The following is a 16,455-nucleotide window of genomic DNA, read 5'->3' on the forward strand; positions in this document are numbered from 1 at the left end:
TGATTTTGGGCCACCACTGTGGCTTTGGGGCGCAAAGATTGTAAAATGTGCATAAGTCACAATTTGTAGGTACCACTGTTTTGTTTTATTTTACATAAGTACTTTATCAATAAAACGAACAGATGACGAAAAAAAAACAAAAACTGGAGCCCGCCAAAGCATATATGAGGTTTACGGCGCCACTGTGCCGTAACGGTTGCTTATACGAAAAAAATGAATAGGACCTAATTTTTAGAGTAAATAGTGGTCTTTAACCTTGTATAAGTTTTGTTTAAAAAGAATGCATAGGTAATGATAAAATCGTAAAAACATGCTCGCCAAGGGATAGGGGCAGTTTCTGCAGTATATTTTCAAGGATAGGGATGGTTTCCGCAGGGATGTTGCAATAACCATATATATTTTTGAAAAGCACTATTGATGAAGCATATGCCCATATGGATCAAAAAGCAAAAAACAAAAAAAAATTTTCAACCCCCCATTTTATTTATTTTTTTTTGCTACAGTGGTTGCACTAGGAAATCGCTTTTGGTGTCCATGTATGGATAATAATAACGTAAACAAAATGATATATGAAGCATATTAATAAAGGGCATTGTGTGAAGGATTCCAAAAAAATCACTTGATTTATTAATTCTTCTTTTTTTGGGTGGTTCCGGGAAAAAAATGGGGGTGCATTATACAAATTTGTAAATAACACCAGTACATGGGTAATCGCTGAAAGTCTACTCTAGCATAAACGGTTCAGATGGTATAAAAAGGGGTTTTTTAAAATGTAACACCCTGTAATTAAAAAAAGGGCAACTATCCTTAAGTGAAACCTATACCAAAAAATCTATCAATTATTTGTGAATAATTGCCGCAGGATTTCTTCTTAATTTCCGTTACAGTTAGGGAAAAATATATTTTTTTTAAAAACATCTTTTTTAAAAACTTGTCAACTTTGGGGCGCCACCCCCGCTACACGGTGGATGATAGACAGATGCTGTCGGGAAATAAATGGTAGAAAATATATTCCTCTTCATATTTCTATAAAAGAAATTTTTTGTAAAAGGTACAGGAAGGGCTACGTTCCGCAAAAACCACAAATTACCCCCTTTAAAGGGGTGAAAAGGGGGTTCCGGGGCGAAATTTTTTCAGAAAAAGTTAGTCTTATAACAAGCACCCCTTGATATACCAGAAAAAAAATAAAACCGGACTTGTGTCCATTTTGCAAGGTTCAACCTTTGTTTCCTACACTATACTATGTAATTATTAGTGGATTACTAATCATATAGGTTCAATAAGCAACACAAAACTTTACTCTAAGAGAATTAATTAATAAAAAAAAATGTTCATTTTGTTGGTAACTAAATATTGGGATATAGAACAAATATTTATTTTTAAATGAAGTAACATTGCTCTTTGACTTTATGACCGCTCAAATTCTGTTGGCATTGACTCGACTAAGTGCACTGTTCAGGGGTAAATTCATTCCAAATTTGCTCTATTTTGGCTTTAAGTACAGTTGAGTCCCTGAATCTTTACCCGTGCGTCATCATTTAAAGCATACGAAATAAGTCGATGATAAGTCAGAAATTGAAATTTACTAAACGCAACAGCAATTCACTTACTGATACTGGCATGGCCGTATCGAGGAGGCACCTGTATTTGAACGAACTCTTCCAGCCCTCTTCACGCGTCTCGTCGGCATCGTGTCACGAATCACCCTCCGTACCATTTCCTCCAAACGTTCATCTTTTCTCTTATCGTCTTTTTCCACGGTTAGTACTCGATTGTTTCGTGAAGCTTGGCTAGCTGCTTCGTGTTCCAAGGCAATAGCAAGTGTTTCATCTAAAACTTTTGGTCTTGCTAGTCGTAAAGCTTTCTGTAGTTCACTCTTTTAACGCATTGACGAAGGTATCTACCGCAATTTCATCCAAAACGCTGTCTGGCACCTCCGGATAAGCCAACCTCACCACACGAGCAACATCTGATTCAAATTCTTGCAGATTCTCACTTGCTCGTTGACTTCTACTTCGCAGTTGTGCTTTGTATACTTGTTGTAGATGGGCATCTTCATAGCGTTTTTCTAGACGACTGAATAAGGTCTGGTAACATTTTTCTTGGCCTCTAGGAATTGACCTTAATATATTTTTGCAGCATCACCTCGTAAAGCGGCAGTCAAGGAAACAGCCTTCTCTTGTTCGGTTCAATGATTAGCGGCCGCAATAGCTTCAAATTGTCTACGGTATATGGACCAAGAAGACTTTCCATCAAATGGTGGTAATTTAAATCTCATATGATGCGACGTTTCGTCTCTCGGCGATTCTTCTTTCACTACAGGATCTAACGCTACTGCATTAATTATCGGTTATCATGCTCTCTAATTGTTTGATCTTCTCTTCTAGCATTTCTTTATTGTCGTCTACACTTTTCTGTATCTTATCGGATGTTCTAGAAACTTCTTCAAATTTCTCGTTGTTCTGTCTACAAACGTCTTTAATTACTTGAGAAACACTTTCAAATTTCTCGTCGCTTTTTTCTAGAAATTTCATCGATCTTTTGAGAAATAGTTTTTAATTTCGATAAGATTGCTTGTTCTGCTGACTGGAAGGAGAACGTCTTTGGGTCATCTCCGTTCTTCCTGAGGACACCCTCGAGTCGTGTTTGCAGGGTTTTCTTGACACCACTGCTGTCTTCATCCCATTCCTCTAACTGTTCCCGCCAACTGTTTTACTGAAAGGTCTTCTAGCAACATCTTTGGTCGGCACACACGTACTTTTTAAAATGTCTTTTAAAAGTCTTTCCGAATACCGAACAGTGAACGCACTTTAATTATTCCCGACGAATAAGTCTTTTTAAACTTACTTTTAATTTATTTACACCCCACACCGTTAACACCACTGTACCAGCAAAACGAGCGATTCGTACTTATATACGACTTTACTAATTTATGTATACAAGTTTTCTTTTACAAACTCTAGCTTAAACTAAACTCTATTTACAAAATTCGCTCCTATATAAACACCAGCCGTTATTTCTCGAAGATTCTGCCCATCTCTAGTTATTGTCGCTACATTCGGAGAATTGCTCGTCTTCCGCCCTCTGCATCGCGTCTTATCTAGAAAGATCGATGTGGATCTGCGTGTGTGGTGATGGGACCTGTTATACGAGACTCGGTCAAAAGTAATCTTTTGTTACAGTAGTTTTAGATTTTTACGGTGTATTATTTATAAAAAATATCAAGATGATTATCAGTATCTTCAAATATATTTTATAAAATCATTGATTTTTAGATAACATTTCAATGAGAGGGGAAAGGCTAGAACTACTTGTCAACAAAGCAGACGATCTTAATCAAGGCGTAAGTATATTCTGCTGATCTACATAAACATAATATCGTGTCTTTTAACAAAGTTCAAAGTCAAAGTTCAAAATAAGTCTGGAGGTGGACAAAACCGACTAATTTTAAGCAACTTTTGCTCTACAGCGTTTTTCTTTAAATTTATTATGATTTTTTTACAAAAAGGGGCTTAACATTATTTTGAGCGTGACTTGCTTACTTTTGACCCTAGAAACTTAAAAAAAAAACGAAAATAAAGGTTTTCTTTAAACACTTTAAAAAAGTTGTAATCAGTTTTCCCCAAAAAGTGCTTCATTTTTTTTATTATTTCACGTTGAAATATTCGATTTTTAATTTGACGAATATGAACCTATTTTTCATTAGCTACAACTCTGCTTCCACTAGGCTAAGGTAAATCATACATAAATCATTTTGTTTACTTTTTTAAGCTATATTTTTGTTAAGAATGTTTTTTTTTCGATAAAATACTTTTTGAGTTATTTGCGAAAAACCGTCTAAAACTAGGTTTTTTTATTGAAAAATGAACACATTCACTCGCAAATAACTCGAAAATTATTAACTTAGTGAAAAATTCTAAAGAATAAAAGTTGCTTAGGATTAGTCAGTTCCATGGTGTTAATTTCTCTATATTCAATTAGGATATATTCCGGAAGCCTTACTATATTCAATTATAGGTCTAATATGTTAACGGAACTAATAACACCCCACACAATTTAAACTACAGAAAATTTGGACAGCTTGGATATTAGTGCACCCTATGTAACCCACAGCTAAATCTTATGCTTGTGCGTCACAGTTTTGCCATACTGTTTTCTTTATTTCATTCATAATTTCAATCAATGTTAAATGTACCTACAAGAATAATAGAATAATTTTATAATAACGTTTACTTCTCCGTCACTATACCAGGTAGAATGACAAATGAGGTGTCAAATGAAAAAAAAAATTTACTTTATTGGTGTTTCAAAACTCTTTTTTAATTTATTATAATCATTCATCTGTTTGATTTATCTACCTATCTACTTTTTTATAACGATTTAAATTAACTTCGATTTAAAAACATTTTTACAGTTTATCTTCATTGACCTCTTTTATTTATCAGTTGATCTTCTTTTTTATAACAATTTTAAAGTAACTTTGATTTAAAATGCCTCTTTTGAGCTTTTTATATTAAAAAGCTTTACTTTATTGGTGTTTCAAAACTATTTTTTAATTTACTATAATTATTTATCTACTTTTTTTTTATAATTATTAACATCCCTCCTTTGAGCTGTTTGTAAAAAATAAGTAATTGGACTTCGTCCTATTAGACGAAGTCGTAATTGGACAACTAAGTCCAAGGTTTTTACCCAAAGTAATTGAAAGTAGAACTGGAAGTCGATATTTGAACCCTTCCTGTAAATTTGCGTCGATTGATATACGATTTTACTAATTTTGAGTCATATTTACTAAACTGTGGGTCATAATTGTTTAAACAGAAATTACTTCCAAATCGAAATTAAAGATTCAAACTCGACTTTTCAATACGCTTCGATTGATGTGCTACATGTATTTCTGCGACTATAATATGGCACTTCCGGTTAGAACCTTTTAACCGGAAATGATATAAAAACCAAAATTCTACATTTGTTCTCATCTTGGTAAGGTACGTCGAATGATATATCGCTTATACTATTTCGGTGACTTTAAAACAGTACTTACGGTTGCAAATCTAAAACCGGAAGTCCGATGCCAAATTTCTCATCTTTTGGGATTCTACCTTGTATAGTGACGGAGGAATTATAAGCTTTCATTTGACACCCTATTTGTCATTCTACCTGCTATAGTGACAGAGGAGTTATATTCGCGGTCGGACGGACAGGCGGACAGACAGCCTATGTCAAACTTCTCACCTTTAGTACCATCCTTGGATTATAAGCTTTCATTTGACACCTTATTTGTTATTCTACCTGGTATATTGGCGAAGAAATTATATTCGCAGTCAGACGGACAGACAGCCTAGGTCAAATTTCTCACCTTTAGTACCATCCTTGGATTATAAGCTTTCATTTGACACCTCATTTGTCATTCTACCTGCTATAGTGACGGAGGAGTTATATTCGCGGTCGGACGGACAGTCGGACAGACAGCCTATGTCAAACTTCTCACCTTTAGTACCATCCTGGGATTATAAGCTTTCATTTGACACCTCATTTGTCATTCTACCTGGTATAATGACGGAGGAGTTGAGTTTACAAACAGACAGACAAGACGGACGGACGGACAGATAGGGCGCGAGGATATATATCCACTGATATATATCATGATATTTATATTATATATATCGTGATATATATCAGTATTTTATTTCGTACTAATTTTTACATAAGAAGGTTAAGAAGCGGCAACGTAGCAACTGTGTTGACTTGCCTTCTGACAGAAATTCTCTGAGTTGTATCTAGCCTGTCTTGGGTGCTTTACTGGTTTTGATTCCGACACTTCCAATGTTGAACAATTATCTTAATTAATTTTCAAAATTTTGATTTTGTTTTTTAAATGTTCAGTATTTTGAGTTTCTTTGGAAAAATAGAAATGTTTAAGTTAATGTTTTCAATATTTTTAGATAATTTGGTTGTTACTCGGATACTCGTATCATTTTGTTTACTGTTTATGTAACATACTACCATACATAGTGTTTATATTTTTGTATTTTTTATTTAAGTAAACATATATCTTTTATACTGTTACATTCTACATTTAGAGTCTTATTTTGGTCAATTTAGTTTCTCTATTGAAATGTTTTCCAAAATATCATAAATATCATATTAATATCACATTTTGGATATATATCGGATATATATCATATATGTATATCCGATATTTTGATATTTATATAAATATCATGGATATTTTGTGCCCTGCGGACAGACGGGCGAGGATAATTCAACGTTTTCACATTTTTCAAAATTTGTGAAAACAACAACATAATAAACTTTACTTAATTGGTGTTTCAAAACTACTTATTTTTTACACATTACACAATATTACAAGGTTTCTAGCAAGTTAAACTTTACAATGATTTAAACTAATTAAGTAAAAACCTATCTACATATACATACCTATCATATTAAAACATACCTAAAATGATACCTTTCACACACAAATATAATATCACAAAAAACTGTAATGTGATAGTATGAAAAAATAGAGAATACGGCAACTGTGTTACATATGCTAGGATCCAATGCCAAAATCTACACAGACATATTAGGGTGCACTAATATCCAAGCTCTCCGAAAAATTTTTTCACGTTACTAAAATTCATTTTTAAAAATAGTTACTTTTCATTCAACAACATATTTTATGTAAGAAATATGTATCTGATACTCAATTTTTGTCGGACAGTGCTACATTTGTATAAAGGACCCTCCAATCTATCACTTTTTATTCGTGTCCGAAATTTTGTAATCGCAAAACAACCTGCCATAATTAACATATTTACGTTGTCTGACTAAAGGAACGAGGCTGTAAATTTGTCGGACAAGAGATCGACAATCTTTAGTAATTAATTATCAATACTTTGAATTGAAAATTAAGAGTTTTGTAATAACAAAACTGTACCGCGCTAGAGTAGTCCAGGGCGCATCTGTTTTGAGATGGACGTTGAGAGGTGACTCAAATGTTTTTGCAGAAATTGCTTGAAAATAAATCAAATAATAATATTTCAGTTATCCTCCCTCTCAAAAAGGTCCGGAACATTGTTTAAATAATCAAAATGTCAAAAATTGAAGGAAAAATTCGATTTTTTTCTTCGTTTTTTGATTATAACTTTAAAAGTATTCATTTCCGAAAAAAGTTGTACTGACATAAAAGTTGCGTAATTAAATTTCCTACAATATAGAATTGGTCAAAAATTAAAAAAATAGTCAACCTAGTTGCAAAATAGCAATAATTGTGAAAAAACCATACAAAAACAAGTATTCGCATTTTACGTTTTTCAACCATTTATGCTACACTATTAGGACCTTCATATTTCACCCAGAAAAATCTTATGATATAGTAAAACAATACTGTAAATTTCATTAACATCGGTTCAATAGATTTTGCAAAATAAATTTTGCAATCCAGCTTTCGCAAAAAAAATTTATTTTTTCAAAATGTTACAGGACTGAAAATAAAGCAGATAGCAAGTTGAAATTTTTATCGCTTATAGAAGTGTACTGTACCTTTCAGTTGCAATTTTCAAAATTAAAATCGATTAATTACCACGGCGTCAGAAAATTTTTGAAATAAACAATAATTTTTGGTGCTACGCGCAGGACAGCGTTGTTCGATTCACACAAGTTGATTTCCACCAAAATTTCTTCCTATCTTTATCTAATATATTATTTTCTTACTCTATATTTTGTTGTATTTTAATATTTTAATTCCACAAAAATCAAACTAATTTTATTATTGTTTATGAAATATTGTTTAAACAATTGCATATGTTTAAAAATAATACACTTTTATTATTTAAGTTTAAATATATGAACACAGAAAGTTTTTGCTAATAAAAGTGTTATTTCAAAGGATAGAGTATGGGTTTTTATTTTGCAATAAACAAATTTATTTATTTATATCGAAATGTAATAAAAATTAAAATGTATCAATCATTATCAAAGGTCATTGGAATGCCCAATCAGAGAAAACTATCCGCTGTCCTGTGCGTAGCACCAATAATTAATGTTTATATAAAAAAATTCCTGACGCCGTGATGTTAATCAATTTTAATTTTGCAAAGTTGCAAATGAAAGGTACGGTACACTTCTATAAGCAAAACAAATTTCAACTTGCTATCTGCTTTATTTTCAGTCCTGCAACATTTTGAAAAAATGAATTTTTTTTACGAAAGCTGGTGTTCGAACAATTATTCGACCATGTAAAAAGATTGAAAATATTTTTATAAATAAGTCCATCTTTGAAATGCAACACTGTCAACAGTTTAAATGTAAGAACAATTTAGTGTTATGTGTGTGCCTCAGCACTCAGCTCAAAAGACATATGGTTCGGGAAGACTTTCTCTTCGAGACCTCAAGTGTCACCCCCGCTTCCCTCTTGGTCTTATTGATGGACCAGGGCAAAATCGCCTTTTTATGGCGGTGTCTCACAAGCTGGGGTCCATGCGACATGCCTGTCGCTCCCTCAAGAAATTGTACAGTGTCTCAGTACGAGATCTCAGCAACACACCGTTGCCAGACTCGACTCTCAAAAGTGTAAGTTGTGTTCCAGTTCGAGGTGGTTGCAACACGCTGTTTTGCTCCCTCAATCCACGTAAAAGTGGATTCAATAGGTCCGGTAGGGACTCACCTGTTTCTCAACTAGAAAGAAGAAGACGCATCACTCTGTTGCCTTCACCCACATCGTCTCCAGACTGGATCGTGGAACAAGTGACTTTTGGACAGACAATATAGTGCGTACACGGACTGAAGGACTCATTGGTAGCTCGTAAGTACTTTTTGTAGTTTTGTAGTAGGTATTTTGATTTCTCTGGATCAATGCTAGTGTTGCATCCACCCATTTATGTTTTATGTATGTTTATTCTCTTTCTCTCCTAGGTTTTCTTACTCTACTTTGTATATATTTCCTCTTAATAAAATGTTAGTACTCATGGTAAAAGCTCCTTTAAACCTTAGTGTTTAAATATCCCTCTCTCACCCCCTTTATTACAGGTACAGGTAGATAACCTCATTATATTGTGTTTAGAACCAGCACCTCTTTAGTAGTACAGTCTCTCTCTCTCTCTTTGTTAGGACGATCTTTATGACGTCCTATTGTCATGTTGTGATAGGTATTATCTCAACAGCTGGATTGCAAAATTTATTTTGCAAAATTAATTGAACCAATCTTAATGAAATTTACAGCATTGTTTAACTGTATAATTAAGTTTTTTAGGGTGAAATACGAAGGTCCTAAGTGTAGCATAAATGGTTGAAAAACGTAAAATGCGAATACTTGTTTTTGTATGTTTTTTTCACAATTATTGCTATTTTGCAACAAGGGTGACTATTTTGTAAATTTTTAACCAATTCTATATTGTGGGAAATTTAGTTACACAACTTTTATGTCAATACAACTTTTCTCGGAAATGAATACTTTTAAAGTTATAATCAATAAACCAAGAAAAAAATCGAATTTTTCCTTAATTTTTTGACATTTTAATTATTTAAACAATGTTCCGGACCTCTTTGAGAGGGAGGACAACTCAAATATTATTATTTGATTTATTTTCAAGCAATTTCTGCAAAAAAATTTGAGTCACCTCTCAACGTCCAAATGTACTAATATTTTTACAGATGGGCCCTGGTCTAGAGTGACATCTTGCGGATGTCGGACTCGACGATTGCTTCCTCTTTTTTGTCCCACAAAAATAATTTATTTTATTCTAAAGCATAATCTTTTGATTAAAATTAAAAATTATAGTTTTGCAATCACAAAACCTAACCGCGCTAGCGCTACAGGTTTAGGCGTGGTGCGTGTGGAAACGAGTCCAACCTGCACTCTGAAATTTTTTAGAAAGCGGTAGACTCGCTCAAACGAAGTACATAATTAACACCATTTTTAAGACTTTTGTAATCATTTTTGAAAAAAGACGATGTACTGTGGACTAAGAATAATAGTCTGGGCAGATTATCGGAGAATAGGCCATTTTTGGGAAAAGCTATTTACCAGCAATTTTATTGCTGGAATCGAATCTTATGATTGTATACAGGGTGATTGATTAGTAGGGTAAAGCTCAATAGCTCCGCTATAGTAATAGATAGCAATAAAAGTTAATAACAAAAATTTTAGCCACCTTTGAGCTTCACATTACAAAATTAGTTCGATAACACAGTGGCAGACCAAACTTATGTTTTTTTTAAATAGAACACCCTATATTTTATTTTAAATTCGAAATCCTGTTAACTTCTCCATCACAAAAATATAAAGGTTTATGTTATACAGGGTATTTACAAAGTTATAACCAATTTTATGGGGGTAACCATGGGGGGGTAGCGGGTAGACTCTCTTTACGATCCCAGTAAAGACAAATCTGCTTCAGGAATGCGCCCCTGCCCTTGCGTACGCGAGCTCGGCTTTTTCTCCCAATCCTCTTCCGGGAGAGAAGCGGATCCTAGTCCCTATATCCTACCCACCAACCCAAACCTACCCAAATCCTTCCCTCCTCAACCCGCACTGGACCAGCGTGAGGAGATAACGGTCCAAACCTTCAAGTCAATGGATAGCACAAAAAAGAAAAGGCCCCCAGTTCCCAGCACTTCCCAAAGTCTTGATCAAGGCAGCGATCAAACAACAGACGGAAGAGGGGGTGCCAAGAATCCCTGGGCAGGACCCGGCTGCCACAAGATGACAATTTGGCTATGTTCTTACAATATTCGAACTTTGACGGACGACAATAGATTCCCAGATATAGAAAATGAGCTAAAGGATATAAAATGGGATATCCTGGGTATATGCGAAACCAGAAGAAAAGGTGATGAGTATGTACCTAATACTAAAAAATGGCACACATTTTATGCATAAAGGTGGCGAATACACTGGAGTGGGATTCTTGGTAAAACAAAGCCTCACAGAGTGTATCGAAGAATTCAAGCCCATATCAGACAGAGTAGCATACCTTATTATCAGAATTAATAAAAGAACCACTCTGAAAGTGATCCAAGTATACGCCCCAACCAAAAGCCACGATGAAGAAGAAGTAGAAATATTTTATGATGAAATAAGAACAGCTATAGAAACAAATAAAACAAACTACGAAATACTATTAGGAGATTTTAATGCTAAATTGGGCAAAAAAGAAGAAGATTATGAACATTTAATTGGCAATTATGGCTACGGGCAAAGAAACGATAGAGGAGAAATGCTTCTCAATTTCATGAATGAACATAACATGTACTCAATGAACTCCTTTTTCAATAAAAAAACCAAGCAGAAAATGGACATGGATGAGCCTCGATAAAAAGACAAAGAATGAAATAGATTATATCTTAACGAAAAATAGAAACCTAGTAAAAGACGTATCGGTATTAAATTAGTTTTACCTAGGAAGCGACCATAAACTAATAAGAACAAAACTAGTAATAAACAAAAAACTAGAAAGAAAAAGGATACATGAAAAAAGATACAAATGGACATCTGAAGAAATCAAAAATAGTGAATTTAATAAAAAGATAATGCATGCATTAAATCACGATAACATGCAGCAGATAAACTCCAATGATATTGATGATTACCTTATAACCGAAACAGTGAACAAAAGCATTCTGCAACTGAAAAAACCAAAAACAACACACAATGAATTAGATAAAGAAATATTACAACAAATAGAAAAAATTCATTTTCCCTTAGAAAAAAGGAAGATCTTAAATAAATCTAACAAAAAGGGAACCGCAGAATATAGAGAACTTAATAGGCAGATTAGAAAAGGAATCAGAAAACAAAAAAGAAAAGAAGAAGAAAAATTAATAACAACAACTATTGAAAAAAATAAGAGTATGAAATGCCTCAGACCGACACTAGGACGACGTCAGATAATATCATTAATGGGAAAAGACGAAAATGAAATTACAACTAGAGAAAACATACTGAAACGAATAGAAGAATTTTACACGGAACTCTACAGAACACATCAACAAGACGATGAAATGAGACCAGCACGGAAATTAATAAAAAATGTTGGATCGGAAATAATGCAAAAAGTAACAATTTCAGAGGTAACTACAGCATTGGGAAACATGAAGAGAAATAAAGCTGCAGGAGAAGATAGTATTACTACAGATATGATATTAGAAGGAGGTAAGGAACTCATTGCAATTGTAACTAAGCTTATAGACAGTTGTTTACACCAGGGCAAAGTCCCTAAGAGCTGGAACAACTCTAAAGTAATCTTATTACACAAGAAAGGTGATAATCGAAAGTTGGAAAACTACAGGTCCATCAGTCTATTGTCACACCTATTTAAAATACTCACCAAAGTCATAACTACCCGACTAACAAGAAAATTAGATGAATACCAACCATATGAACATGCAGGTTTTAGAAAAGGCTATTCAACTTCCGATCACCTGTTAACCACAAAAATATTAATAGAAAAATGTAACGAATACAAGTTTCCAGTTTTTATAGCATTTGTAGACTACGAAAAAGCTTTCGACACTATAGAACACACGGCCCGGCCGTAATAAACGCAATGCAAAATTGTAGAATAGACAGCAGATATATTAACTTAATAAAAGAAACTATGAACCAAGCTACAGCTACATACTACCTAAATGAAAATAAATACTCGAACCCTGTACCATTAAACAGGGGAGTCAAACAGGGAGACACTCTATCACCCAAACTGTTCACCTTAGTTTTGGAGGACGTTTTTAAAAATCTAAATTGGAAATATAAGGGAATAAACATCAATGGCCGCTATCTCAGTAATCTACGATTTACGGATGACATAATCCTGATAGCTACTGACCTACAAGAACTGCAAACCATGCTTTCAGAACTACACACAGAATCTTTAAAATAGGACTGAAAATGAATTTAAACAAAACAAAAGTCATACACTCTGAAGAAACGGTGACAATAATAAACAACAAAGTTATATAAAAAGTTGAAGAATATATATACTTAGGACAAAAAATAATACTAAATAGGGAAATTCAAACGGAAGAAATAAAAAGAAGAAGAAAGTTAGCATGGGCAGCATTCGGCAAACTGAACTATATACTCAGAAATCAGCAAATTCAACTACATCTTAGATCTAAAGTCTTTGATGCATGCATTATTCCGATATTAACATATGGGGCACAAACATGGACAATCACAAAAAAGAATATGAACATACTCAGTCACTCAACACGCGATGGAAAGAGCAATGCTTGGCATATCACTTAAGGACAGAAAAACAAACACATGGATAAGACAGAAAACCAAAGTCACCGATGTGGTACAAAAATCACTAAAATTGAAATGAGAATACGCTGGACATGTAGCTAGGAGCGATCTTAACAAATGGCACAAAACAATTCTAACCTGGAGACCATACGAACACAAAAGACCCAGAGGCAGACCTCCTATGAGATGGACAGATGATCTGAAACGAACTGCCGGGAAAAATTGGCTACAAGTAGCGTACAACAAAAAACAATGGAAAGGAAGACTTGAAGAGGCTTATGTTCAAATGTGGACGTGAATGGCTAGACGAAGAAAAAGAAGAAGAAGAACCAATTTTATATGAAAATCGTAACAAGTTTAACTCCCTGTATAAATAAAAATAAGCAAAACAACAGTGGTTTATTAATGCCATATTTTTTAACGTATTGTCAAAATTTTCAAGAATGGTCGATATTGCTAATTTTCTTTATATCAAATACAGGGTGAGTCAAAACGCAAGTACATTATTTTCTCAGTAATTTTAAATGGAACTTTGTTATGGTATTTTAAATGGTATTTTATATCACTATTGAAAAGTACCATTACCGTACTTTAATTTTTAGATAACATTCCCTATGTCTAAATTTATTAGTTTTCGAGATATTTTCATTTTTCAATGGACCAGTAGCGTGGCCACTCAAATCACCAGAATTTAATAAACTGGACTGATTTTTTTGGGTTACGTTAATAATGAAGTTTTTAAAATACCTCCAACAACAAGGGATGAGATTAAAAATAGAATACAAAAGTGTATTTCGATGTGTTAATTTACAAATGCTCCGTAGAGTAAGTAGCTCATTCAATGATCGTTTTTAGGCGTACATAAATGTGTTAGGAGATAATTTTGAACACCTTATGTAATTAAATATTAAAAATATTTTATTAAAAGTAGCTTCTAATTTTTTCAAACGTTTTTTTGCAAAATGTATTACTGATAAATTATGTTTCGTTCTTTATTTGTTAGATTGTTACATATACATACAAAAGTAGTGTTTAATTGTCTTCACAAAATATTGTATCTTGTGTTTGTGTGTTTTTTGTAAAATTTATTACTAATTTTCTTTGTTTATTTGTTGCATTTACATAAAAAGATAGTTTTTAATTGTTTCAAAAATGTTGCATGCAGTGGTTGTGTTTTTGTTTGTAAAATGTATTACTAATAAATTATTTTTATTTCTTTATTTGCTACAGTGTTACATTGATTACCGGATTGATAATCGGTAATCTTCAATTGTCAATTCAGTCATGGCTTACTTAAAATTTAGATAAATTTAAACACCTAAAATAATTTGCTCTGAAAAATGAAAATATCTCGAAAACTAATAAATTTGGGCATAGGGAATGTTATATAAAAATTAAAGTACGTTAATGTTACTTTTCAATAATGATATAAAATACAGGGTGTTCCATTTAACATTACTGAGAAAATAATGTACTTGCGTTTTGACTTACCCTGTATTTGATATAAAGAAAATTAGCAATATCAATAATTCTTAAAAATTTTGACAATAAATAAAATAATATGGCATTAATAAACCATTGCTGTTGTGCTTATTTTTATTTATACAGGGAGTTGAACTTGTTACGATTTTCATACAAAATTGGTTATAACTTTGTAAATACCCTGCATAACATTACAAACCTTTATATTTTTGTGATGGAGAAGTTAACAGGATTTCGAATATAAAATAAAATATAGGGTGTTCCATTAAAAAAAAAACATAAGTTAGGTCTGCCACTGTGTTATCGAACACCCTGTAACATTCTAACTAATTTTGTAATGTGAAGCTCAAAGGTAGCTAAAATTTTTGTTATTAACTTTTATTGCTATATATTACTATAGCGGAGCTATTGAGCTTTACCCTACTAATCAATCACCCTGTATATTAATAATATAGGTATGCAAAGTCCGCAGATAGTGTGCTACTTTTTTTATAAACAAAGTGGCGCCCGAAAATCGTGTTTCTTTCAATTTTTGCTCTATAACTCCAAAGATTTTAACGTTACACCAAAAACACTCAAATAAAAATTCATCGCAATTAAATTCTGCATAGAGACGTGTTTTTCCCGATTTACTTCGACGAAAATTTTCCCCGGAAAATGCAGGTTTTTCCAACAAAATCTTTAATTTTCAACTAAAATTTTAGATAAGTAATTGTTTATCAATAATTAAATAACTTAGTAATATAAAAGCTCTTTTCGTATAGATTGTAATTCCAGAAGCTGGTGGAAATTGAATGAACAGTTTAGCCACAATTCAATTGTTAATTGAAAATTTACGGTCGCTGCAATAACAACAATAATTATGATACATAAGAATAACTATGATTTTTGTAAAAAACACCCTGTACCTATCTAATGTACTTAACAGAATTGAAATTGGACTATTTAAGCGGCCTCAGGAATATTTTAAAATTATAAACTATTTTTTGGCTTATAAACAAATAGAATATCTCGGGAAATATTAAATTAAATTTAATCATAAAAACGGTATTGGAAAAAAAGCGGCAGGGCGCTTCTTTTAAAAGAAAAAACGTTTAATTTTGATGAGTGGTTCCTGAGATACAACCGGTCAAAGTTGACCGGCATTTACGGCAAAGATATAAACAATAGGATCATAATTTTCAAACCATCACCTTTTTATTTTTGTCATCTTTCTCCACACCAATTTTCATGTCTTGGAAATACTCATAACATATATTATTATAATAAAAACTATCGATATTACGAGTGAAAATTGCCAAAAATAGCAAAATTCCAATCAAAAATTAGGTTGGAGAAAATGTAATCTCAAAGTTCAAAATCAGTATACGTTAAAAAAATGCATTTTCTCGGCTTCCCATGGAGCAAGTTTCTTCATTCTTTTTTTGTTCCCAAGTAACTCGAGTAGAGCCATCTAAATAGCGCATTATTAAATGTCAAAGTTGCTTTTGTTTTGTTATAATAAATTAATTTATTTATTATAACAAAAATTTTTAATTTGTTTAAATAAATATTGTGTAAATAATTCTACAGCTTTAAAATGCGAATATTTGTGTTTTTAACGTTAAAAGGTACACTTGTAGTAAGTTTGTCTAAAAAAAGTCTACAACCGGAAAAAATATGTAGTTTTCTTTTCTTATAAATAAATTAATCTATTATTACAAAACAAAAGCAAGTTTGAC

At 32.6% G+C, this 16,455-nt stretch overlaps 1 protein-coding gene across 1 annotated transcript in view; it reads left to right on the top strand.

The window, feature by feature from the left end:
* LOC126883021 (vesicle-associated membrane protein 7) overlaps positions 1-16,455 on the top strand; it is a 35,904-nt gene that overhangs the window by 17,769 nt on the left and 1,680 nt on the right. Inside the window, exon 4 of the mRNA XM_050648203.1 lies at positions 3,276-3,343. Within this exon, the coding sequence (XP_050504160.1) occupies positions 3,276-3,343 (68 nt within the window). The remainder of the gene's footprint in view (positions 1-3,275; positions 3,344-16,455) is intronic.

The sequence above is a fragment of the Diabrotica virgifera genome, chromosome 4 (assembly GCF_917563875.1).
Source record: "Diabrotica virgifera virgifera chromosome 4, PGI_DIABVI_V3a".
Taxonomy (NCBI): Eukaryota; Metazoa; Arthropoda; class Insecta; order Coleoptera; family Chrysomelidae; genus Diabrotica; species Diabrotica virgifera.